The sequence below is a fragment of the Microcaecilia unicolor genome, chromosome 4, assembly GCF_901765095.1.
Source record: "Microcaecilia unicolor chromosome 4, aMicUni1.1, whole genome shotgun sequence".
NCBI classification, from domain to species: Eukaryota; Metazoa; Chordata; class Amphibia; order Gymnophiona; family Siphonopidae; genus Microcaecilia; species Microcaecilia unicolor.
In genome coordinates, this window is record NC_044034.1 from 70144120 (window position 1) to 70168397 (window position 24278).

Genomic DNA, 24278 nt, shown 5'->3' on the forward strand with positions numbered 1-24278 from the left:
TGCTGGTGCACCAACACCAAATCAGGATGGCCTCCTGACACATACGGTGTGATCCAGTGACCCCCTGCTTGTTCGTGTAGTACATGGCAACCTGACTGTCTGTTTGAATGAATACAATTTGGTTGTTCCACTGATCACTGAAAACCAGATTGCCCAGAGCTCCAGAAAGTTGATTTGGAGATCTGTTTCCTGGGATGACCAAGCACCTTGAGTGTGAAACCCATTTAAATGAGCTCCCCACCCTAGATGTGATGTATCCATCGTCAGCATCTTCATAGGCTGTAGAATTTAGAATGAGAGTCCCAGCATCAACTTGGATCGAATTGTCCACCAGAGTAGGGACTGAACCAGCTCAAGTGGATGATATCCTCTAGGTTCCCCTTGGCCTAAGAGCACTGGTAAGCTAGTTTCTATTGGGCAGCTCTAATTTGAAGAAATGCCATGAGTGTAACATGAACAGTAGAGGCCATGTGGCCTAACAACCTCAACACCTGCCAGGCTGTGACTTGCCAAGCTGTTCAGACTCGAGTGGTGAGGATGACAAGAGTTTATGCCCACGCCACAAGGAGAAAGGTCTGAAATAGCTGAGTGTCTAGCAGGGCTCCAAAGAACTACATTAATTGGACAGGGAACAGATGGGACTTGGGGTACTTTAAAATGAACCCTAGTAGCTCTAACACCCGAATAGTTCTCCACATGGACTCCTGAGCACTGTCCCGCAAAGTGCTTTCCACCAGCCAGTTGTCGAGAAAGGGGTACACATGGACTCCCAGTCTGCATAGTGACACTATGAATACTGCAAGACACTTAGTGAAAACCTGGGAGCTGACATGAAGCCAAAAGCCAACACAAGATACTGGAAGTGACTTGTCCCCAGCCAAAACCAATGATACTTCCTGTGAGCTGGAAGAATCAGGATATGAGTATAATCATCCTTTAAGTCCAGAGAGCATAGCCAATCATTTTCCTGAAGCATGGGAAGCAGGGTGCCCAAGGAAACCATCCTGGCCTTTTCTTTGACCAGGAATTAGTTCAGGCCCCTTAGGTCTAGGATGGGATGCACCCCCCCCCCCCCCCCCCCCCCCGTTTTCTTCTGCACAAGGAAGTACCTAGAATAGAATCCGGTCCCTTCTTTCTCTGGTGGGAACAGGTTTAACTGCATGGGCCTTGAGAAGGGCAGAGAGTCCCTCTGGAAGTACCTGCTTGTGCTGACAGCTGATGTGCTCTCGGTGGGCAATCTGCTGGTCTCTGTAGCCAATGCAGGGCATTACTGAGACAGATTATTTGAAGAATCCACCTGTTTGGAGGTTACAAGGGGCCACCATTCTTGGTAAAACTTAAGCCTCCCCCTGATCTACAAGTTGTTTGTGACGGTCACTTTTACAGCAGATATGCTCTGCTCGAGCCAGTCAAAATCTTGCATCCTCCTTTGACTAGGGAGCTGCCTGGGCCTTAGGTGCACACTGTTGACGAGAACGAGTGCGCTGGGACTGAGCCTGGTGAGGCTGGCAAGAAGAAGAGTTGTATTTATGCCTCTGCGAATAATAAGTTCTCTTCTTCTACTTGCCAGAAAACATTGTACAGTAGGAGGCAGGTGCAGAAGGTGCCCAGTGGGAGAAAGAATCATTGGTATCAGTGTTTTCTTGATGAGGTCAGCGACCTCCTCTACCTTCTCTCCAAAAAGATTATCCCCCCAGCATGTGGTATCTTCCAATCTCTGCTGAACTGCTAGGTCCAAGTCAGAGACACATAGCCATAAGAGTCTGCGCATCACTATAATCTGGGCAGAGATCCTAGAGGTCACATCAAAAGTGTTGTAGGTGCCCCTGGCCAAGAACTTATGACACACCTTCTGCTGCTTTACCAGCTGGTGAGCAGATTCATCCTGCTCCGGAGAGAGAGAGTCTGCCCAATCAGACATACTACGCACCAAAGATAACAAGTACAGGCTCGAGTAGAGCTGATACGATTGGATACAGAAGATGAGCATGGAGGCCTGATACTCCATCCGCCCAAATTAATCCAGGGTTCTAGATTCTCTGACAGGGGACGTCGAAGCATAGGCCCTAGAACTCCTGGCCCTTTTGAGCATAGATTCCACCACCATGGAATGATGAAGCAACTAGGGCCTATCAAACCCAGAGGAAGACTGAATCCGGTACATGGTGTCAATCTTCTTGGAGACCGACAGAGGGGACTCCCAGTTCTTCACTTGAACCTTGAACATCCCTTAAGATCTCGTGAGGTAGGACGGTCACAGCCTCTCTAGGAGGAGAATTGTAGTCTAGGACCTTGAAGATCTTAGCCCTGGGCTAGTTCTCCACTTCCAAAGGAACTGGGATGCCATCTATCATCTCCTTCACAAAAGAGGGGAAGCAAAGGCTCTCGTGGAGACTTCTTCCTTTCCTGTGGAGGGGAGGCATCAGATGGGATGCCATAGGACTTCTCCTCCAAGAAGTACCATGAGTCTCATGAGCGTTCCTCATCAGTGTCAGCCAAGATCTCCTCGTGGGAGAGCTGAAACCGAGCCCGCCTAGACAGCAAGGTACCATGACCCCAAGGGGGGCATCAAAAATGTTGGCTCCGGCATCAACTCCAGCGAAATTTCCTCCATAGATGTCGAGGTTGTGCCAACACGGATGGCAGTCAATGCAGAGACCACAAGTGGCATCAGCATCACAGACCTCACTGCTTGTTGGTGGCCATGCAGGAAGGAAGCAAGTGGCATTGCTGGTGCAAGCACCCCACATGCCAATGCACTCTGCATGAGCCTCCACAAAAAGCTCAAGGAGCAAGGGCCAGAGGCACTCATCGAGAGCTGACATCGGGAAAGGCTGGGGCGCCGGTGTAGAAGCAGGCTGCTGAATCTGTGGGGTCGAAGCGGGTGCCTGGTCTTATCTGTGTGGAGACCCACACATTGGCATCTCTTGTATGAAGAGGAAGCAGTCCTTCTGGCACCGACACATCTCAGGGACTGGTAAAACTCTTGTTGCTCTGGTGCTCCCTGCACCATGCATCAAGGGGGATCAATGCTGATGCTTCTTCCAATACCTAGCATCAATGCTCCCCAGTGCCGAAAAGGACAAAATCGAGTCCTCTCATCACCTAGTAGTCGGGTCCAATGCCAATCGGTCCCAGGGAGCCAGCATAGTGGCCGGCATCTAGGCAGGTGGAGACCAACTCGATGCATAGCCACTCCCAGTGTGCAAGGGTCTCACAGCCATATGGACTGACGGGCCTGATGCAACACCTGATGCAGATGTCAATGCTGAAGACACCGATGTCGACATCGATATCGAGGTTTCGGACCTGGCTCCAAAAATCTTTTCTTTCAGAGCCTCTCTGGCCAACTGTGTTCTCTTCTTCATATGAAGACAGAGAATACAGGTGCAGATGATCAAAAGCCCCACAGTGTTACAAACAGCGCTCTAAAATTAGCACCGGAACAGTGCGGGCAATAACACCTCTATTATCAAATCTAATAGCATGCAAATTCATGCTCGCTATTAGCTCTGATCATAGTTGTTTGACAGGTACGGGCTGTCAAAAACAAAGCCCAGAATTGTAAAAAATTCCAAGGAGCTGGGGGTCTGGCGGACCTCAAGACACTCCAAAAAAACAGCCCAATGTAATGTGCCCCCTATCCCCGACAGAACAGCCTGACCTGACCCAGCACCCCTGCCCCCCACTGCCAGAACAGCCCGACCCCACCATGCCCCTCCGACAGAAAAGCGAGCTGAACCTCCAGCTTTCCCCTAGTAGCACTCCCTCCTCCTTCTAGCACCGTCTCCAAAATGGCAGCACCCTGCCTGCCCAGTGCATCCTGGGATGCACTGGGCAGGGCTTCCCTACCATCTAAGGGAGTTTATCCCAAGCAAAACAAACCAGTGTTCATATTTCTGGAACTTTATGAAGTTCTCCAAATAAAAGCATATGTAGGATTTAACATACAGCATGACTTTTTTTTCCAACGAAGACCTGGGCTAATAGCGTAAAGTAAGCAATGGTACTTTCTAACATAAATGATACACTAAGGAGCTCATTTCCAAATGAGAAAAACATCCCAAAAGTGGCATAAATCTGCATTTGGACATTTTTCTCACACTTGGATGTTTTTCAGCCATAATGGAACAAAACAAAACCGTTCAGGCCTAAAACTAAGATGTTTTGAGATAGAACTGTTTTTATAACAAATAAGGCACAAAAAGGTGCCCTAAATGACCAGATGACCACTGGAAGGAATCAGGGATGACCTCTCCTTACTCCCCCAGTGGTCACTAACCCCCTCCCACCCCCCCCCAAAAATGCCAAAAATACCAGTCTCTAATGTTATACTCAGGTCCATTAGAAGAGTATGTAGGTCATTGGAGTAGTCTAGTGGTGGGTGCAGTGCACTGCAGACAGGTGGACCCAGGCCCATACTTCCACCTACCTGTGCACAGCAGATAGGTGGACCCAGGCCCATACTGCTCCATACCTGTTACACTTGTGGAGGAAACTGTAAGACCTCCAAAACTCACCAGAAACCCACTGTACCCACAAATAGGTGCCCCCTTCACCCGTAAGGGCTATGGTAGTGGTGTACAGTTGGGGGTAGTGGGATTTGTGGGGCTCAGCAGACAAGCTAACGAGCAATGGTGAGATGTACCTGGGAGCATTTTATGAGGTCCACTATAATGCCCCTTAGGGCGCCCTACTGCTTTCCTGGGATGTCTGGGGGGACCAGTCTACTAAAACTACTGGCTCTTCCTACATCTAAATGGCTTGATTTTGTATGTTTTGCACCTGGACATTCTTTTTTTCGAAAATGGACAAAAATACAAAAAGTCCAAATCACAAAAACTTACTCAAAACAGTATTTTTGAAAAGAAAAAAAAAAAAAGATAGACATTTTTCTTCTTTGAAAATGACCTTCTTTCCTATTCAAATTTTGGACTTAGACATCATATTGAGAATGCCCTCCATATCACCTTAAGCATGAAACTGGAAATTCTCTTTACAATTACCTTAAAAATAAAGAATTGAAGCAAATGAGAAACAGAAGACAAAGCTCAATACTTGCTGACTTTTCTCACTGAAAAGACTGCTTCAAGAAAACTATTTTAATTGTCAAAAAGTAATGGAACTAAGGCCAGCAGTTCAAAAACATTGCTTCACTAGTGCAAACCTGATTTAAACTCTAATTTAGTAATGAACTTCTAAACTGTTAGAAAACATTCATTCACTTTTCTTTGTACCTTAAACATAGATGCTGGCTCTGTGGGTGCTCGAGCACCCCCAATACTTTGGGGCCTGACATAGATGGCACGGCAAGTGCAACATTCCATTAGAGAGTCCTCGATCATAGGCGCTCCACATAAGAGGCTTGGGGAGGCTAAACCTCCCCTGCCCAACCATGCCCTGACCTTCCCTTCCTCCCACCTGCTGGGCTGCTGCTTCTCAATCTATACGGTCATCAAGAAAAACAAAATCGAGCTTCATCTCCACACTGCCTGCCTGCCCGACCTGCCGCCTTCCCGATTCAGTGGCTCAATAAACAAGAAACCATGAACGGAGTAATAAAGCTCTGTGTGCCGCTGTCAGCTCTGCTGGTCCGCCCAAACAGGAAGTTACATAGTAGGGGTGGACTGGCAGAGCTGACAGCGGCAAACAGTGGCACAGAGCTTTATGACCCTGCGCATGGTTCCTGTTTATTGAGCCACTGACTCGGGAAGGCAGCAGGTCGGGCAGGCAGAAAGTGGAGGTGAAGCTCGATTTTGTTTTTCTTTTTAAGACATTTTGGTTTTCTTGCTGCATACAGGTGGAGGTGCCCCTGAGCCAGTGGCGTAGCCAGACGGCCAATTTTGGGTGGGCCTGAGCCCAAAGTGGGTGGGCACAAAATTTTCTCTCTGTCTCTGCCCCCTTCCTCCCCGCACTCTCCACATCTCCCCCGGCACCTTCCAATTCAAAATATACTTTAGCTCATAAAGATCCCCAAGCTCTGTCAGCTGAAAACTTCCTTTGAAGACAGCCACAAATCCCTTTTACCCAGGGGCGTATCTGCGTGGGGCCTCAGGGGCCTGGGCCCCCGCAGATTTCGCCCTGGACCCCCCTACCGCTGCCAACCCTCCCCCTCCGTTGTTGTCGCCTACCTTCGCTGGCGGGGGACCCCAACCCCCGCCAACCGAGGTCCGCGTCCTCCTGCCGCTGCCGGCTGCCGTTAAAAGAATTCCGTCAGCTGGCGGGGGACCCCCAACCCCCGCCAGCCAAGCCGAGGTCCTTTCATTTCTTCTTCCAGTAAAGCTGGCGCCGAAAGTTTCTTCTGAGTCTGACGTCGCTGCACGTTGTACGTGCAGGACGTCAGACTCAGAAACAGAATGAGCTTCATTCTGTTTCTGAGTCTGACGTCCTGCACGTACAACGTGCAGCGACGTCAGACTCAGAAGAAACTTTCGGCGCCAGCTTTACTGGAAGAAGAAATGAAAGGACCTCGGCTTGGCTGGCGGGGGTTGGGGGTCCCCCGCCAGCTGACGGAATTCTTTTAACGGCAGCCGGCAGTGGCAGGAGGACGCGGACCTCGGCTGGCGGGGGTTGGGGTCCCCCGCCAGCGAAGGTAGGCGACAACAACGGAGGGGGGAGATCGGCAATGGCGGCGGCGGTGGGGGGGGGGCTATAATGTGCCCCCTCACTCTGGCCCTGGCCCCCCCTACCGCCGCAGTTCAGATACGCCCCTGCTTTTACCAAGCTTGGCAGGCAGCAATAGCAACAATGCCTTGAGCCACCGATGCTGGCACCCCATGCATGCTTAGTTATCGGTGGGTCAAGGATGTTGCCGCCATCTGCCAAGCTTAGTAGAAGGGAGTTTTAGCTGCTTTTAGAGGAGGTCCTCAGCTGATGTAGGTTGGGGATCCCCACCAGCTACAGCAAGGGTCGGGACTAGTGTTAGACATGCTAGGGCCCAGACTCTCACCAGATACAGAACAAGGGATCACAAATTAGAAATAAAAATATGTAGACAAAAATTGAACTCGGAACCTCGGCATGTTACAGTGGAGAAATAAAATGAGAAATATATTTATTTTTTTCTACTGAACACAATAAAATGATATCCGCTGTGCACATTTCTCAAGCTAACACATTTCTGTTAATAAATTCAAAATAAAATATCTTTCCTACCTTTGTTGTCTGGTCATTTTATTTTTCCATTATGTTGGTTCAAGTTTCTCTTTTCCACTTTCCTGTCTTTCTGTTAATTCTCCTTCAAGCAGCTGCTATTCATTTGTCTTTTCTCCACTCTCATTCCATTCCCTCACTACACTGACATATTGATGTTTGTTTCATTTTAGCTCTTTCCTATCTTTTTTCTTTCTTTCCTGCTCTCTGTCCACTAAAATTTCATCTTCTAATCCTTTTCCTTTTTCCTTTTCAGATACCTATCTGATTTCCATCTCCTTCTTTCACCCACTAGCTCTCCTATTCCCCCATCTCACTTCTTCTCCAGCCTTCCATCTTCAATCTACTCCCCGTAATCACTATCATCCTCTTGTTCATTTCCTTACCACCCCTTGGCCTTCCACATGGTTCCACCATCCCAGTGTCTGCCTCCTTCCAACCCTTCTAGCCTAGCATCTGCTCCCTTTTTCTCCTCTCTCCACCCTCTATCCCCTCCTAACATCTTCCTGTCCTTTCGCTCTTTCCTCTTGCCCCTTCCCCCAGGGGCCAGCATTTCTCCCCCTCTTCCCTCCCACCCACATTCCAGCATTTCTCCCTCACTGTCTTCTACCCCTGGATCTATCTCCCTCCTTCTTCCCCCTCCTCCGCCCTCATGTTCAACATTGTTCCCTCTTTTCCTCTTCTCTCTCACCCTTGCATCCCAAGTCTAACCTCTGTTTCCCCCTTTGCAGCATCTCTTCCACCACTATGTAACATTTCTCCTTCATCCCTCTCTCCCCTGTGCAGTACTTTTTCCTCCCCTCCCAGGTCCAACATTTCTCCTTCTTTTGTCATTCACCCCTCCTTCCCTCCCCACCCTACCCTACATCCAGCAATTATCCCTCTCTCTCCTCCCATATCCCAATAATGATCCCCTTTCTTCTACTCTCCCATGCATGTCTCCCTCTCCTACACCCCCCCTGCATCTCTCCCTCTCCTCCCTAACAATGTCCCTCACTCCTACCCCCTGTGTAGCATCTCTTCTTTCCCTCCCTTCCACTCCCATGCCCAAGCAGCCCAACAATTTTATATTCTCTCCAACCCCCCCCCTCCATGCAGCATCAGGAGCATCACGGCACCAGCACGTTTCAAAGGGTTGTTGGCAGCATGTAAGAGAGAATTGCTGTACTGCTGCTGACTGACCCAGAAGCCAGCAGCAGTGATTCTTACACGCTACCAGCAACCCTTTGAATCGGCGCAGCAGAAGAGAGAAGGCAGCTTCGGTCCCTGCATTTTTTTTTCTTCGATCATCGCCGGCAGCGCTGCCATTCACACAGGCAGCTTCGCTCCCTTCTGCCGCGTCCATCCGGCCCACTCTGATGCACTTCCTGTGTACGTAGGGCCAGATGGACGCAGCAAAGGGGGGGGGCGGAGCTGCCTGTGTGAATGGCAGCGCTGCCGGCGACGATCGAAGAAAAGAATGCAGCGCTGGCGGGGAGGACAACGAATTTGTGCGAGCGAGCGACGTGGGCAGGCGGGCCTGAAGGGAAATTGGGTGGGCCTGGGCCCACCCAGGCCCACCCATGGCTACGCCCCTGCCCTGAGCAAGTGGATGGGGAGGAAAAAGAGAGAGAGGGCTCTATGTTGCAGGTGAGAAATGGGAGTAAAGAAAGAGGATGATGGTGGGGAGGGAGAGAGAGAGGAGACAGAGGGGCAAAGCTGGATAATGGGGATGAGAGAGATGGGCAGTGCTGAATGTTGGGGGAAGAAAGGCAAAGGGGTGACTGCAGAGGGAGGAGGGGGGCCATTGCTTGATTGTTTGGGGTGTTTAGAGACAGAGGGGCATCTTTGTAAGGGGGAAGAGAGAGACAGAGGAGAGATCCAGGAGGGCTAGGGGAGGGGGAGAGAGAAAAGAGATGCTAGATAGGGAGAGGGAGGGACAGGGGGCATCACTGTAAGTGGGAAGAGAGAAACAGAGAAGAGATCCAGGATGGCTAGGGGAGGGCGAGAGAGAAAAGAGATGCTGCTTGGAAGGAGGGAGAGAGAGGAATATAGGAATATTATGGGCATCTACATGGTTAGCGCATGCTAATACTTAGGGTGCGCTAGCGCCTCTGGCACAGCTTAGAAAACAGAGCCCTTAATGCCAGATTTTAAAACTTCTCCCTGTCCCCAGATTGCCCTCCCTCTCTGGAGAGTAACTTGGGACAACCCAGTAATCAATACCAGCTATTTCAGACTTCAAACCTCATCCCCATGGTCCACAGCCTGCCTTTGGGTCCAGGACTGAAATCCCACTACCCCTTCCAAGCGTCAGTAGTTCTGCAAGGCAGATTCACTGCACAATCACCTTGGGTCTTCAAACAGGCCTCAGCTGCAACACGGAAAACAGCAGCCTGCCCATGTACAGAATAAAGGCCCACAGCATAAGAATCTTTCTTCTGCATGCCAGAATTTCAGCAAAAATTCAGGAGGAAATAACAACTGAAGAAAACTGACATTGGTCTGATGAGCCAGAAAGTAATGCTATATCCTAAATGGTACAAATTGGCAGAGAAATAATAATTATCCACTATATTCTTTATCAGTAGTTTCATCTCAGCTTTTTGGTGCACATTTGTATATACTGTACCTGAAGTCTTCAGAAGACTGTTCTCTCTCTAGTTCCGGAAAGTGACTGCAATTGCAACAGCAGAAAAATGCAGTTACTTACAAAGTGCACAAAAACAATATATAAAACAAGAAAAACAGGAAACTGGGAAGCAATATCTCAATTTTATGTGCATATATAGTTATTCTACATTTGAGCAACATTGTAAGCAGTATACTATGCCATACTTTGTATTGTTATTTGAATATTCTGACTGCTCTGTCTATTGCTCATGTTTGATTTATTCTTACTGTACACCATCTTGAGTGAATTCCTTCATAAAGGCAGTAAATAAATCCTAATAAATAAATAATAATGTACATGAGGCTTATTGCTCCCCACTGGAATAGCTGGGATTTAGCAAGAGTCTAGTATTTGTGAAGGCCTTCATGGGGGGGGGGGGGGGGGGGGGAGCTGTAGATATGGGACATGCTGGACATGAACCCCAAACGACAGGACTGCTATGGCAGCCTGATAGTTATGAGTAAAGCTAGGCCTCACAGTACAGGTCAAGAGGGCAGAATCTCATGTCCTTTTTTGCTTATGAAAGAGCAAAAATAAGCTGACATGGAGAAATAATAGAAATATGCTTTGCAGGAGAATACGGTTTATAACTTTGCTAAACTAAGGGGAATTTTCTGTTAACCTCTGTTAACCACGGAAGCAGGTGGGTGGAGAAACAGAAATATGGTTACTGGGAAGATGATTTCGCAAACCAGACTGACTTTGCTGATGTTAAGTAAAAATGCCATAATATGATGAATCTGCAACAATAATTTGATGAACCTGTAACTCCAATGAAATATGCTGTGACATGATGATTTTGCATTTCCAATGATAAGTATATGGGTCATGAAGTTATAAAAGTTAGAGTCATGAACCACAGTAGCCAGAGAACTAATGTCAGTGGTCACGTTTGTGTCCCAGTTAGTCTCTCATATGAGAATTGATTGTATTACTCAGCCTATCTGATTATATCCTGTATTCTTGCTTGGTAAGTGAAATAAATAATTATTCTCATATATCCGTAGCCTTCTGAATCTTTTTGTCTCCTCACTTAGTGGGTGATAAGTACATTATTGCCTGGAGTGGTAGACACTCTAGGCAATGGGTAATTTGTAGTTTATTACTTGGGGAGGGCAAAAAGATATTACAAAGGGCCCCTTAGACAGTAATATTTCATAAACATCTAAATCCTGATTTAACAAAGGCAGGGTACACAGGTCTAAAACTGAAAAACATGCATCTGGCAAAAGAGTGTGCTCTGGGCGTGTTTTGAGCAGGACTAGGGCAGGCAAAAAAATAAACATGTATTCCCCATTGTCAAAAAAGATCAATGTCAGGATTTACACCTGCAACCTAGAACATCAAGGTTTCAGAAAGTGCTCCTATTGAGCAGCACCCCACTAGAGAGATCAGGGGAGGTTGCCCTCTTAATCTCTCAGTGGTTCAACCCCCCCCCCCCCCCCCCACACACACACACATATGAAAACAAAATTGGCAAGGGATTCCAGGCTCTGTGACACCTTCAGGAAAAAGAAATGTTTATGTTTCTAAAATGGCTAACCATAAACAGTTACAAGCCAATTTTGAAAAATTAATATTTTATCTGTTTATGTTTCTAAAACTGATGCTCCCATGGCATATAACCACAGCATAAATGTCCATTTCGCCATGTATTTTAGAACAGGCTCTACGTTGGCAGATTCTGTATAAAATACTAGTGGAACTCAGTTTTGATTTGTACATCCTTTCTAAAAAAAACAGTGAAGATACTTACCTGTAGCAGGTATTCTCCGAGGACAGCAGGCTGCTTGTTCTCACATGTGGGTCGACATCTGCGTCGGCCCAGGAATTGGCAAATTTTTGCAAGCAAAAAAGTAAAATTTTGACACAGTCTTCTGGCGCATGTGCAGCGCGCACCTGATTTCCCGCCCGTCGCGTGAGCACTTCTCCTCAGTTAAATCCAAAAGCATATAGAGAAATAAATAACAACTCCAAAGGGCAGGTGGGCGGGTTTCTCAGAACAATCAGTCTGCTGTCCTCGGAGAATACCTGCTACAGGTAAGTATCTTCGCTTTCTCTGAGGACAAGCAGGCTGCTTGTTCTCACATGTGGGTTATCCCTAGCACCCAGGCTCACTCAAAACAATGAACATTGATCAATTGGGCCTTGCAATGGCGAGGACATAACATAGATTGACCTGAAACTATAAACAACTAACTGAGAGTGCAGCCTGGAACAGAACAAAAATGGGTCTAGGGGGTGGAGTTGGATCCTAAACCCCGAACAGATTCTGCAGCACCGACTGTCCAAACCGACTGTTGCGTCGGCTATCCAACTGAAGGCAGTAGTGAGATGTGAATGTGTGGATTGATGACACGTAGCAGCCTTGCAAATCTCCTCAATGGAGGCTAACTTTAAGTGAGCCACTGACACAGCCATGGCTCTAATATTATGAGTCGTGACATGGCCCTCTAGAGTCAGCCCAGCTTGGGCATAAGTGAAGGAAATGCAATCTGCTAGCCAATTGGAGATTGTGCGTTTTCCAATGGCGACTCCCCTCCTGTTGGGATCCAAAGAAATAAACAACTGGGTGGACTGTCTGAAGAGCTTTGTCCGCTCCACGTAAAAGGCCAATGCTCTCTTGCAGTCTAAGGTATGTAAACTACTTTCGCCAGAGCGGGTATGAGGACGGGGAAAAAAACGTTGGCAAGACAATTGACTGGTTCAGATGGAACTCCGACACCACATTCGGCAGGAACTTAGGTGTGTTCAGAGGACTACTCTGTTATGATGAAACTAGATATAAGGTACATGCTCTACCAAGGCCTGAAGCTCACTAACCCTATGAGCTGAAGTAACAGCCACCAAGAAAACGACCTTCCAAGTCAAGTACTTCAGATGGCAAGAATTCAGTGGTGCAAAAGGAGGTTTCATCAGCTGGGTGAGAATGATGTTGAGATCCCATGACACTGGTGGAGGTTTGACCGGGGGCTTTGACAAAAGCAAACCTCTCATGAAGCAAACTAAAGGCTGTCCAGAGATAGGCTTACCTTCTACACGGCGATGATAAGCACTAATTGCACTAAGGTGAACTCTTACAGAGTTGGTCTTGAGACCAGACTCTGATAAGTGTAGAAGGTATTCAAGCAGGGTCTGTGTAGGACAAGAAAGATGATCTAGGGCCTTGCTGTCACACCAGACAGCAAACCTCCTCCATTTAATTTATTTGTAGCATTTGTATCCCACATTTTCCCACCAATTTGCAGGCTCAATGTGGCTTACATTTGCCGTAATGACGGATGCCATTTCCGGGTAATAGAATTACAGATGGTATTGCATTAATGTGCGGACATACATGTTAAGAAATATACAATGGAACGTACATGGAACATAACATAAATGGAGTAGATCATGGTAGAGAGGAATAAGGTATTACATGAAGGTTTCTGAGTTATGAATTGGATTGTAACATACAATAGGTCATCTACTATAAAAGAGCCTATTCGACATGAGGTAGTGCTTGATCTTTGGTTATGTGAAAAAGGGTTTCAGTTTTATGTAGAACGTGTATAGTGTTACTATTTGGTATTAAAATGGATGTTTATTGTATGCCTTCTTAAAAAGATCTGTTTTCAGTAGCCTTCTGAAGATAGTTAGGTCTTGCGTTGTTTTTATGGCCTTCAGTAGTGCGTTCCATAGCTGCGTGCAGATGTAGGAGAAACTGGTCGTATATGTAGATTTTAGCCCTTTGCAATTAGGATAAATTAAAAGAGTAACACCTCTTCATGGAATGTTTCCTGGAAGCAAGCAAGACATGGGAGACACCCTCTGAAAGACCCAAGGAGGCGAATTCTAAGCTCTCAACATCCAGGCCGTGAGAGCCAAAGACTGGAGGCTGGGATGCAGAAGTGACTCCTCGTTCTGGTTGATGAGGGTTGGAAAACACTCCAATCTCCACGGTTCTTTGGAGGACAACTCCAGAAGAAGAGGGAACCAAATCTGACGCGGCCAGAAGGGTGCAATCAGGATCATGGTTCTGCAATCTTGCTTGAGTTTCAGCAAAGTCCTCCCCACCAGAGGTATGGGAGGATACGCATACAGAAGGCCTGTCCCCCAATGCAAGAGAAAAGCATCTGACGCTAGTCTGTCGTGGGCCTGAAGCCTGGAACAGAACTGAGGGACCTTGTGATTGATCTGAGTGGCAAAAAGATCCACCGAGGGGGTGACCCACGCTCGGAAGATCTTGCGGACTACACCCATGTTCAGTGACCACTCGTGAGGTTGCATTATCCTGCTCAACCCGTCGGCCAGACTGTTGTTTACGCCTGCCAAATAAGTGGCTTAGAGAAACATGCCGTGACGGCGAGCCCAAAGCCACATCTGGACGGCTTCCTGACATAGATGCTCATATTTATGTGCTTCATAAAATTCCAGGATATGGGCAGACAGGTGTTGATACTTTTTTTTTTTTTTTTGCTTGGACATGTGCATTTAGCCCAGAACCTTGTGTACATTCATCCATTGTGTTCTCTATGATTAGCATACTACTACGCTAAAGGATTTTTAGCCTGCCAGATCCCTGCAAAAGTGTCTTCAAGGCAGCAGATAACCAAGAAAAAAACATTCAAGGTAACCAACAAAAAAACATAACAAAATTATTTCATATTCCCTCAATCTTATAATATTTCTGAAGCAGATAAGATTGCAGTAGTTTTTGAAAAAGAACAAGGAGCTAGTCAGCTAAAGGTAAAGAACTCTAAAGATCTACTGAATAATAAGGATCTTTCATAAACGACAGTCTGTGCATATCAGATTTGTGTAGGATTAGCTTACTCCCATCAAGAAGCAAAAATTGGGTGTTGCATTTGTGACAAAAGGTCTGCACTGAAGCCTTCAGAAGATGAGCTCCACCACTCTACTGCATTCTTAATCTGCCTTTGTAGACTGACTAGGATTATAGCCAGAAGGAAAAAGCAGAGCGTGGGTCAGGTTGGAGTGGATTAGGGGTTCTTTCTCTACTTTACGATATACATACTTTAGACTAAACTTAAGTGCATTTGAGAGTTTTAAACTGGCTGTAAAGGCATTACAATAAAAAATGTTAAGGGTCTTGGAGCAAAGAAACTTCTGGACAAATACTTATCATTAAAACTACTTGATGGAAGAAGTGGTTATGATTTTGAAAATGATAATAGACCAGAAATTTTAGATCCGGTGCCCCCCTGCTTGTTGGTGTAGTACATGGCAACCTGATTGTCTGTCTGAATCAATATAATTTGGTTGGACAGCCTTTAGAGTGTTCCAGATCGCCCACAATTCCAGGAGATTGATCTGAACACCTTTTCCCCGAAAGGACCAGGCTCCTTGAGTGTGAAGCCCATCTACATGAGGTCCCCACCCCAGGAGGGATGCATCCATCATCAGCACTTTTTGTGGCTGAGGAATTTGGAATGGACGTCCCAAGGTGAAATTGGATCGAATTGTCCACCACTGAAGAGAATTCCGAAAATCGGTGGACAGTTGGATTACATTCTCTAGACTACCTGCAGCTTGGTACCACTGGGAAGCTTGGGTACATTAAGCTGATCTTATGTGTAGGCGTGCCATGGGAGTCACATGAACTGTGGAGGCCGTGTGGCCCAGAAGCCTCATAATCTGCCGAGCCATGACCTGTTGAGACGCTCGAGCTATGGACACTAGGGACAGGAGGTTCTCTGCCCTTGCCTCGGGAAGATAAGCTTGAACTGTCTGTGTTCAACAGGGCTCCAATGAATTCCAACTTTTGGACTGGAATGAGATGGGACCTGGGGTAATTGATTACGAACCCCTGTAGTTCTAGCACCCGAATAGTCATTCGCATGGACTCGAAAGCACCCTCCTCCGAGGTGCTCTTCACCAGCCAATCGTCAAGATAAGGGAACACATGCACTCCCAGTCTGCGTAGCAACGCTGCGACTACAGCTAGACACTTTGTGAATACTCTGGGTGCAGACACCAGACCAAAAGGCAGCACACAGTACTGAAAGTGCTGAGTTCCCAGCCGAAATCGAAGATAATTCCCATGAGCTAGAAGAATCGAGATGTGTATGTAAGCATCCTTTAAGTCCAGAGAGCATAGCCAATCGTTCTGTTGAATCATGGGGAGAAGGGTGCCCAGGGAAACCATTCTGAACTTTTCTCGAACTAGAAATTTGTTTGGGCCCCTTAGGTCTAGGATGGGACACATCCCCTCTGTTTTCTTTTGCATAAGGAAGTACGTGGAATAGAATCCCAGCCCTTCTTCCCCTAGTGGAACGGGTTTGACCGCTTGGGCCTTCAGAAGGGTGGAGAGTTCCTCTGCAAGTACCTGCTTGTGCTGGGAACTGTATGAGTTTATCTTGTTGGGCAGACTGGATGGACCGTGCAGGTCTTTTTCTGCCGTCATCTACTATGTATGTTACTATATGTAAGATTGAGCTCCCGGTGGGCAATTTGGAGGTTTGGATTCCAGATAGAGAGTGTATCCTAACCGGACTATTTGAAGAACCCACCGGTCGAAGGTTATGAGAGGTCACCTTCGGTGAAAAAACATCAACCTCCCCCTACTGGTGAGTCGACCGGAATAGACACTTTTACTGAGGCTATGCTGAACTGGAGCCAGTCAAAAGCCCACCCCTTGCTTTTGCTGGGGAGCAGAATGGGCCTTAGTCGCACACTGTTGATGAGAATGAGCACGCTGGGGTTCAGCCTGGGCAGGCTGCCGAGAAGCAGGAGCGTACTTACGCCTAGAGTAGGTATAGGGGGCACTCCTCCTCCCTCCAAAAAATCTCCTAGGTGAGGAGGCTGTAGCAGAAGGCGCCCGGTGGGAGAGGGAATCCATAGCATTATTATGCTTCTTGATTTGATCAACTAGATCCTCTACTTTTTCTCCAAAAAGATTGTCCCCCCGGCAAGGAACATCCGCCATCCGCTGCTGGACAGAATGATCCAGGTCAGAGACATGCAGCCATGAGAGTCTGCGCATCACTATACCTTGAGCAGCGATTCTGGATGTCATGTCAAAAGTGTCAAAAGTACCCCTGGTCAGGAACTTGCGACACGCCTTTTGCTGCCTGACCACCTGGCGAAAAGGTTCAGCTTGCTCCGTAGGCAATGTCTCAACCAAGCTGCACAGCTGACGTATCAAGGCCCGCAAGTGTACGCTCGTGGAGAGCTGGTATGACTGTATCTTGGCAGCAAGCATTGCGGCCTGATATGTCTTCCTCCCAAAAGAATCAAGAGTACTAGCTTCTCTGCCTGGGGGCGCCGAAGCATAGACTCTAGTAGTCCTGGCTCTCTTGAGGGCGGAGTCCACCACCATAGAATTGTGGGGTAACTGAGACCTCATCAACCCGATACTGGGATTCAGCTTTTTTCGGGACCACGGGGCCAGACAGAGGGGCTGACCAGTTTCGCATAAGGACTTCCTTCAGTACCCTATGCAGAGGAACTGTCACAGCCTCTTTAGGTGGAGAAGAATAATCCAAGACCTCAAGCATCTCAGTCCTGGGCTCATCCTCAACCTCCACAGGCAAGGGAATAGCCGTAGCCATTTCCCGGACAAAAGAGGAAAAGGACAGAACCTCCAGTGGAGACAGTCTCCTTTCTAGTGGAGGGGAAGGATCAGAGGGAATCTCAAAGGACTCATCAGAAGAAAAGTACCTGGGATCCTCATCTGACTCCCACGAACGTTCCTGTTCAGTGTCGGATAAAACCTGAGTTAAGGTGCTTCGACACTGGACCTGCCTCGACGCCGAGGTACGATGTCCTCTATGGCGATGTCAAGAGGTCAATGCCCTGTTCGACTGCGGTGAAGCTCCCTCCACCAATGCTGAAGGGGAGTCAACCTGGGTGGCAACCAATGCCGCAGGTGGCATCGCGGTCGGGGACCTCACCACAGGTAAAGGGACAGACACCGCTGCAGCAGATGATACAGAAGTCACAAGCACCCCTGACACCAAAGCTGACTGACATAGCAGTCCCTCCAGAAGTTCTGGAAACGAGACCCGGATGCACTCGTCGAGAACCGCCATCGGAGAAGGCCGCGGGGTCGGTGGGACAGGCGGTGTCATCGAGACTCCTCGGTACCGATGAGGAAGACATGGAATCCTCACACTTCCTCAGGGCCGGTCCCGGGGGGCCTGCATAACAGAAGGCCTTGAGGCAGGTGGAGACCCACTCAATGCCTCAATGTTCCCAGCATGAGTTGGTCTCATAGCAGCCATTACCTTTCTCCCCGACTTCGATGCTCCCTTCGATGTCGACGCCGACGCCCTCGGTACCAATGTCGATGTTGACGTTGAAGGACCGGACTGAGTCCCAAAACGTTTTTCACGTTGGGCCTCTCGAGACGCTTGGGTCCGTTTCTTCATACGAGGACACAGACTACAAGTGGCTGGGCTATGGTCGGGCCCAAGGCACTGAATACACCAGGCATGGGTATCGGTACCTGATATAGTCCAGTTGCACCACGTACAACGGTTGAAGCCGCTGGGAGTCTTTGATGACATGGGAGGAAAAACAGCTTCAGCGAAATCAAAAGACGCAATTGTGCCTAAAAATCAGAAAAAGCCACAAAAGAGAAAAGGGAGAACCCGACCACGCAGCCTAAGGCCGGCCGTAACTAAAAAGAAAGAAAATTTGAAATAGAGAAAAAAACTAAAGGGAAAAACTACGGGAACCTTATTTTATTTAATTTTTTTATCTTGTGAAGAAAAAACAAAAAAACAGAAGCGAACAAAATCGCCTGGGCCTGAGAGGAGCAGAAAAGGAACGCTGCCGCACCTCAACGCGGAGAAAGGAAAACTGAGAAGTGCTCACGTGACGGGCAGGAAATCAGTCCGCGCATGCGTGGTGCATGCATGCCAGAAGACTCTGGCAAAACTTATTTATTAATTTGTTGCATTTGTATCCCACATTTTCCCACCTCTTTGCAGGCTCAATGTGGCTTACAATACATCATGAATGGTGGCATTGTATAACAAAATAGATGTTTAGTATTGAGAAGGATCTTGGGTACATTATAAAGAAAAAAAAACATGATAGTAGTATAGCAAACAGATATTATAAGACAATTCTGGGTGTATGTGGAGGAGTTTAGATTTATTGATCTTTGTGGTATGCCTTGTTAAAGAGATGGGTCTTCAGTAGTTTGCGGAAGTTAGTTAGTTCACAAATTGTTTTTAAGTTCCATGGTAGCGCATTCCAGAATTGTGTGCTCAGGTATGAAAAGGTTGACGCATGTGTTAGTTTGTATTTTAGACCTTTACAGTTGGGGAAGTGAAGATTAAGGAATGTGCAGGATGATCTTTTAGCATTCCTGTGTGGTAAGTCTATCAGGTCCGACCTGTAGGCTGGGGCATCTCCATGAATGATTTTGTGAACCAGGGAGCATATTTTGAACGAAATGCGTTCTTTAAGTAGGAGCCAGTGTAGGCTTTCTCGTAGGGGCTTGGCACTTTCATATTTTGTTTTACCGAATATGAGTCTAGCTGCAGTGTTCTGGGATGTTTGAAGTTTCTTGATTATTTGCTCTTTGCAGCCAGCGTAGAGTGTGTTTCAGTAGTCTAGATGACTGAGTACCATTGATTGTACCAGGTTACGGAAGACAGTCCTTGGGAAGAAAGGTCTTACTCTTTTTAATTTCCATTTTGAGTGAAACATCTTCTTGGTTGTGTTTTTCACATGGTTCTCAAGTGTTAGGTGTCGATCAATGGTAACTTAACTTTTTTGCTTGCAAAAATTTGCCGATTCCTGGGCCGACGCGGACGTCGACCCACATGTGAGAACAAGCAGCCTGCTTGTCCTCAGAGAATGCTCTTTATCACCTACACAGTCACAAAAAAATGAAACCCAATGTCAAATCATAATAATATAGGACTCATTAAGCAGTATAATGTTTTTAATTTATTTATTGCATTTGTATCCCACATTTTCCCACCTCTTTTCAGGCTCAATGTGGCTTACAATACATCATGGATGGTAGAAATATATAAGAAAATAGACATTTAGTATAACAGAAGGATCTTGGGTACATGATAATGATAAAGCATGATAATAGTATAACAAGTAAGTATTATAAGACAATTCTGGATATATGTGGAGGAGTTCAAATTCGTTGATCTTTGTAGTATGCCTTGTTAAAGAGATTTTAATCAGAACAATGCATTTTAAGAAAATTAACTATGTTCTGCAAATGAAAATGTAAGATGTTTTGCATATATATTCATTCATAAGCAAAAGGAAGGAAAACAGTTTGGCAAATAAAGTCCTCTTCGGCTATATTGACAGCCATGCATACCAATACTGCCCTATGATATTTTGAATTTCCTGTGTTTTATCATCTCTTGGTTGATGTCAACCAGTGGTGCCAAAAGGGATCATATTCCAGAAGATTCCATAAGATCCTGGAGAGAGTGTCGTTCATTAGTTCATTTTCATTGGGGCTTATTTTTGCAAATACATTCTCATTGGATTATATTTTTATTTTAGTGACACAAGGCAATGATGAGTGAACAGATATCAATGCTAGTGTCTACTACTACTACTATAAATAATTTCTATAGCGCTACCAGTCGTATGCAGTGCTTTACAATTGAACATGAAGTGTCACTGAGTTGACAGTTTGCACCAAGGATTTGAACCTTTAGGTCCTATTTTTCACTTTTACATTGGAATATAATATTGTTAGCAGGATTAAGGATTTTTGATATTTTTGATTTTGAAGTTAAATTGAATATCCAAAATAAATGTTGATTATTTTGTTTCATAGGTTTGTGGCTTTTCTTTAATGCTATAATTGTTGAGACTGCTTTTGTGTATCTTTTCTGCAGAAGTGTCACCTTGTCTCCTGATTTCACTTGGTGGTTTCTGATTCCCTGTGGTATCCCAGTGTCAAATGACACCCTTGTTTTCTGATTTTGCTTGGTATTGTCTGATGTACCTGGTATCATGTGACCCACCATATAAGACCATTATTTTTTAACCAATGTGCCGTGATACATTGGTGTGCTCAGGCTGCTCCCCATGTGTGTTGCGGGGAGTCCAGGAATCCCTTCCAGATTGCAGGCATTGCGCAACTTACCTCATTATTTTCCTCCTCCCACCCCTCTGATCTCTCTTTTCTCTTCCAAAATTCTTCAAACATTGCGGTTATTGGCAAGTATTAGAGCAAGCCTTCCTCTGGCCAGCCCCGGGGTCCTTCCTTCTGACGTGACTTCCTTTTGTCGTGTAGTGAGGGACCAGCAGAGGGAAAACCTCAGGACAGCTAGAGGAAGGCCTGTTCTAATAGCTACCGGCAACCGCAAACTTTGTGGACTCGGAGCACAAAGGAGACAGAAGCCTAAGTGGTTGGAGGAGGAAGGTAGGAAAAGAGATTTTACCTGTGGGAGAGGAGAAACAGGCTGCACATCTAGGGAAGGGAATAGGGGAGACAGGCAGCACATATATGGAAGGGAAGAGAAAAATGAGACAGGCTGCCCATAATGGGAAGGGGAAACAGGGTGAACATTAAGGGAAGGGAAGGGAAAAGGGGAGACAGGCTGCACATATATGGAAGGGAAGAGAAAAGGGAAGAAGGGCTGCACATAAAGGGAAGGGAAAAGGGGAGACAGGCTGCACATAAAGGGAAGGAAAGAGAAGAGGGGAAGACAGGCTCACATTAAGAGAAGGGAAGAAGAGAGGAGACAGGCTGCACATAAAGGGAAAGGAAGAACACCAACAACATACCCACAATTCACAAGCTCAACAGATTACCCAGATACAACACACCTCACCAGAACAACAACAACCTAAACAATGGAAGAACTACCATAAGCGGACAAAATCGATACAAAGGAAAGAAAGGACACAATAAATCCACACTAAGGGAAAACAGACAACTAATGAAAATTAACACAACCTTGATCCCAACTGACCCCTACCAAACAATTCTAGTGGGATGCATAAATGCCAGATCAGCAGTCAACAAAACAACCATAATAACAGACTGGATCACAGCAGACAACCTTGATCTACTATTCATCAGCGAAACCTGGATCCACGACCACAAGGACCCCTTAATTTTAGATCTATGCCCTCCAGGCTACAAAATCACTCACTGGACAAGGAAAGGAAAAAGAGGAGGAGGAATAGCAGTAATCTATATATCCCACTTCACCATAACAACAACAGCCGAGTCTATAACATCACAACTTGAAATCGCCTCAGTTAGAATCCACCGCACTACCTTGCTTGACCACCTAAACGTTGTCTTGTTCTATAGACCACCAGGTAACTGGCAAGAATGCCAAACACATTTCATGGATTTCATATTGAATATCTGTGTATCTAACTCTAATCTAATTATAATAGGGGACATAAACCTACACCTAGACGACCCTAACGCAACCAACACACGTGAATGCAAGGACTTCCTCCAACTATGGGACCTCAGCTGGCCTAATATACAAGCAACCCATGATAAAGGACATACACTTAACCTCATCACACACAAACTGTCCTCAGACGCAAACCTAATACTAACAGACACAGAATGGACAGACATACCATGGTCAGACCACCACAAACTAAACCTAACCCTACAATGGCGAAAAAAAGGCTCATACCATAAGCAAGAACGTACAACCTACACCACAAGAGGTCAAATTGACCCTGTAACATTCTGGCAACAGATTTACAAGAATGAATGGATAGCACAAACAGCCTCCAAAAATTACCTCCTAAATTGGGACAACAGATGCAGGAGCACATTAGAAATAATTGCACCATTACAAACAAGAACCTCATGAAGACATCTCAATACCATGGTTTAACGAATTGAAAAAATTAAAAACACAAGGTAGGAGACTTGAACGAGCATGTAAAAAAATGAAAGATGAACTTACACTTAACGCATGGAAACAAATGCAAAGAAAATACAAATACACAATAAAACAAGCCAAAAGGTCATACTACAAAACCAAAATAGGGCCAGACTACAAAGACACGCACAAACTCTTCCAACTCTTGAACAAACTACTAGACACTACACCGATTACCACAACCAACACAGACACCCCCGTCAGCAGACAACCTTGCTAAATACTTCAATGAGAAAATTATAAAATTATGACTCATGTTACCACTTAATACAACCAATCACGAAAAATTTATTGACTACCTGGAAATCCCCGATGAATACCCAGCAGACTGAATCTGGACAAACTTTGATCTCCTGACCAATGAAACCATCACCCAAGCAATCAACAGATTCGCCAAATCCCACTGCAAACTGGACATATGTCCCAACAACCTAATAAAATCCGCCCCTAAATGCTTCATAACAGACCTCACGTCACACTTAAACTACATGTTACAACACGGACTCTTCCCTAAGAACAAAGGAAATATACTACTCACCCCAATACCTAAAGACTCAAAGAAAAAAGCAAATGACATAACCAACTACCAACCGGTAGCACCCATCCCACTGGCAGTCAAACTAATGGAAAGTATGGTAACCAAGCAACTTACCGACTACTTAAACAAATTCTCTATACTACACGAATCACAATCAGGATTTCGATCCAACCACAGCACCGAAACAGTACTAATCACTCTCTTAACCAAATACTACTGAACATCCTAGAATACTTTGGGATTGGAGGAAGCATACTCAGATGGATATATGGCTTCCTTACCGCAAGAACATACCAAGTGATATCAAACTTGAATACATCATCACCATGGAAACCTGAATGCGTAGTACCTCAAGGATCACCGCTCTCACCAACCCTTTTCAACCTAATGTTTTTATTTATTTATTTGCTGCAATTCTATCCCACATTTTCACACCTATTTGCAGGCTCAATGTGGCTTACAAAATGTTACAATGACATTCACATTAATAGAATAAGGATTTCAGAATATAAAGCATATAAGGTGCATAGAATATCATAGCAATCATCTTAATGGAATAATAATTTCAGAATTATTACAAATAAAGGTGCATAGGTATATCATGTAGGATTGGAAGTGGATAAACAGATAGAACATAACATAATGATATCAGGACAAGATATAATATTCAGTAACTAGTAAAAAAAAGCCCCGTTTCTGATGCAAATGAAACGGGGGCTAGCAATGTTTTCTTCTGTGTGCATGTGGGAGTGTGTGTGTCCCTGCCCTCTGGCCTCTCTCCCCTCCCCCCTCTGAGTCCTTCACTGTTACAGAGCCAGCGATTTGATTTCGTGCTCTGCTGTTTTCCTTCACTGACTGTGTTACAGAGAGGGCGGGGCAGAGACTCATAGGGAAACCGGATATCTCGCCCCCTTCACACTTCCGGCTGGAGGCTTCATAGAACGTTGGTGTTGCCTTTTATATAGAGAGATGAGGATGTAATAAAATAAACAAATTAGAAGATTTTCAATAATAGTTGTTTTTGGAGTAATTTGGGAGTCAAAACATTATGGGGAATCTTTTTTGTAAGTCTTTG

General features: G+C 45.9%; 1 protein-coding gene across 1 annotated transcript in view; it reads right to left on the reverse strand.

Annotated features, from left to right (window-relative positions):
* ATP8A2 (ATPase phospholipid transporting 8A2) overlaps positions 1 to 24278 on the reverse strand; it is a 1572980-nt gene that overhangs the window by 1234108 nt on the left and 314594 nt on the right. The window contains exon 14 of the mRNA XM_030202396.1: positions 9764 to 9808. Within this exon, the coding sequence (XP_030058256.1) occupies positions 9764 to 9808 (45 nt within the window). The remainder of the gene's footprint in view (positions 1 to 9763; positions 9809 to 24278) is intronic.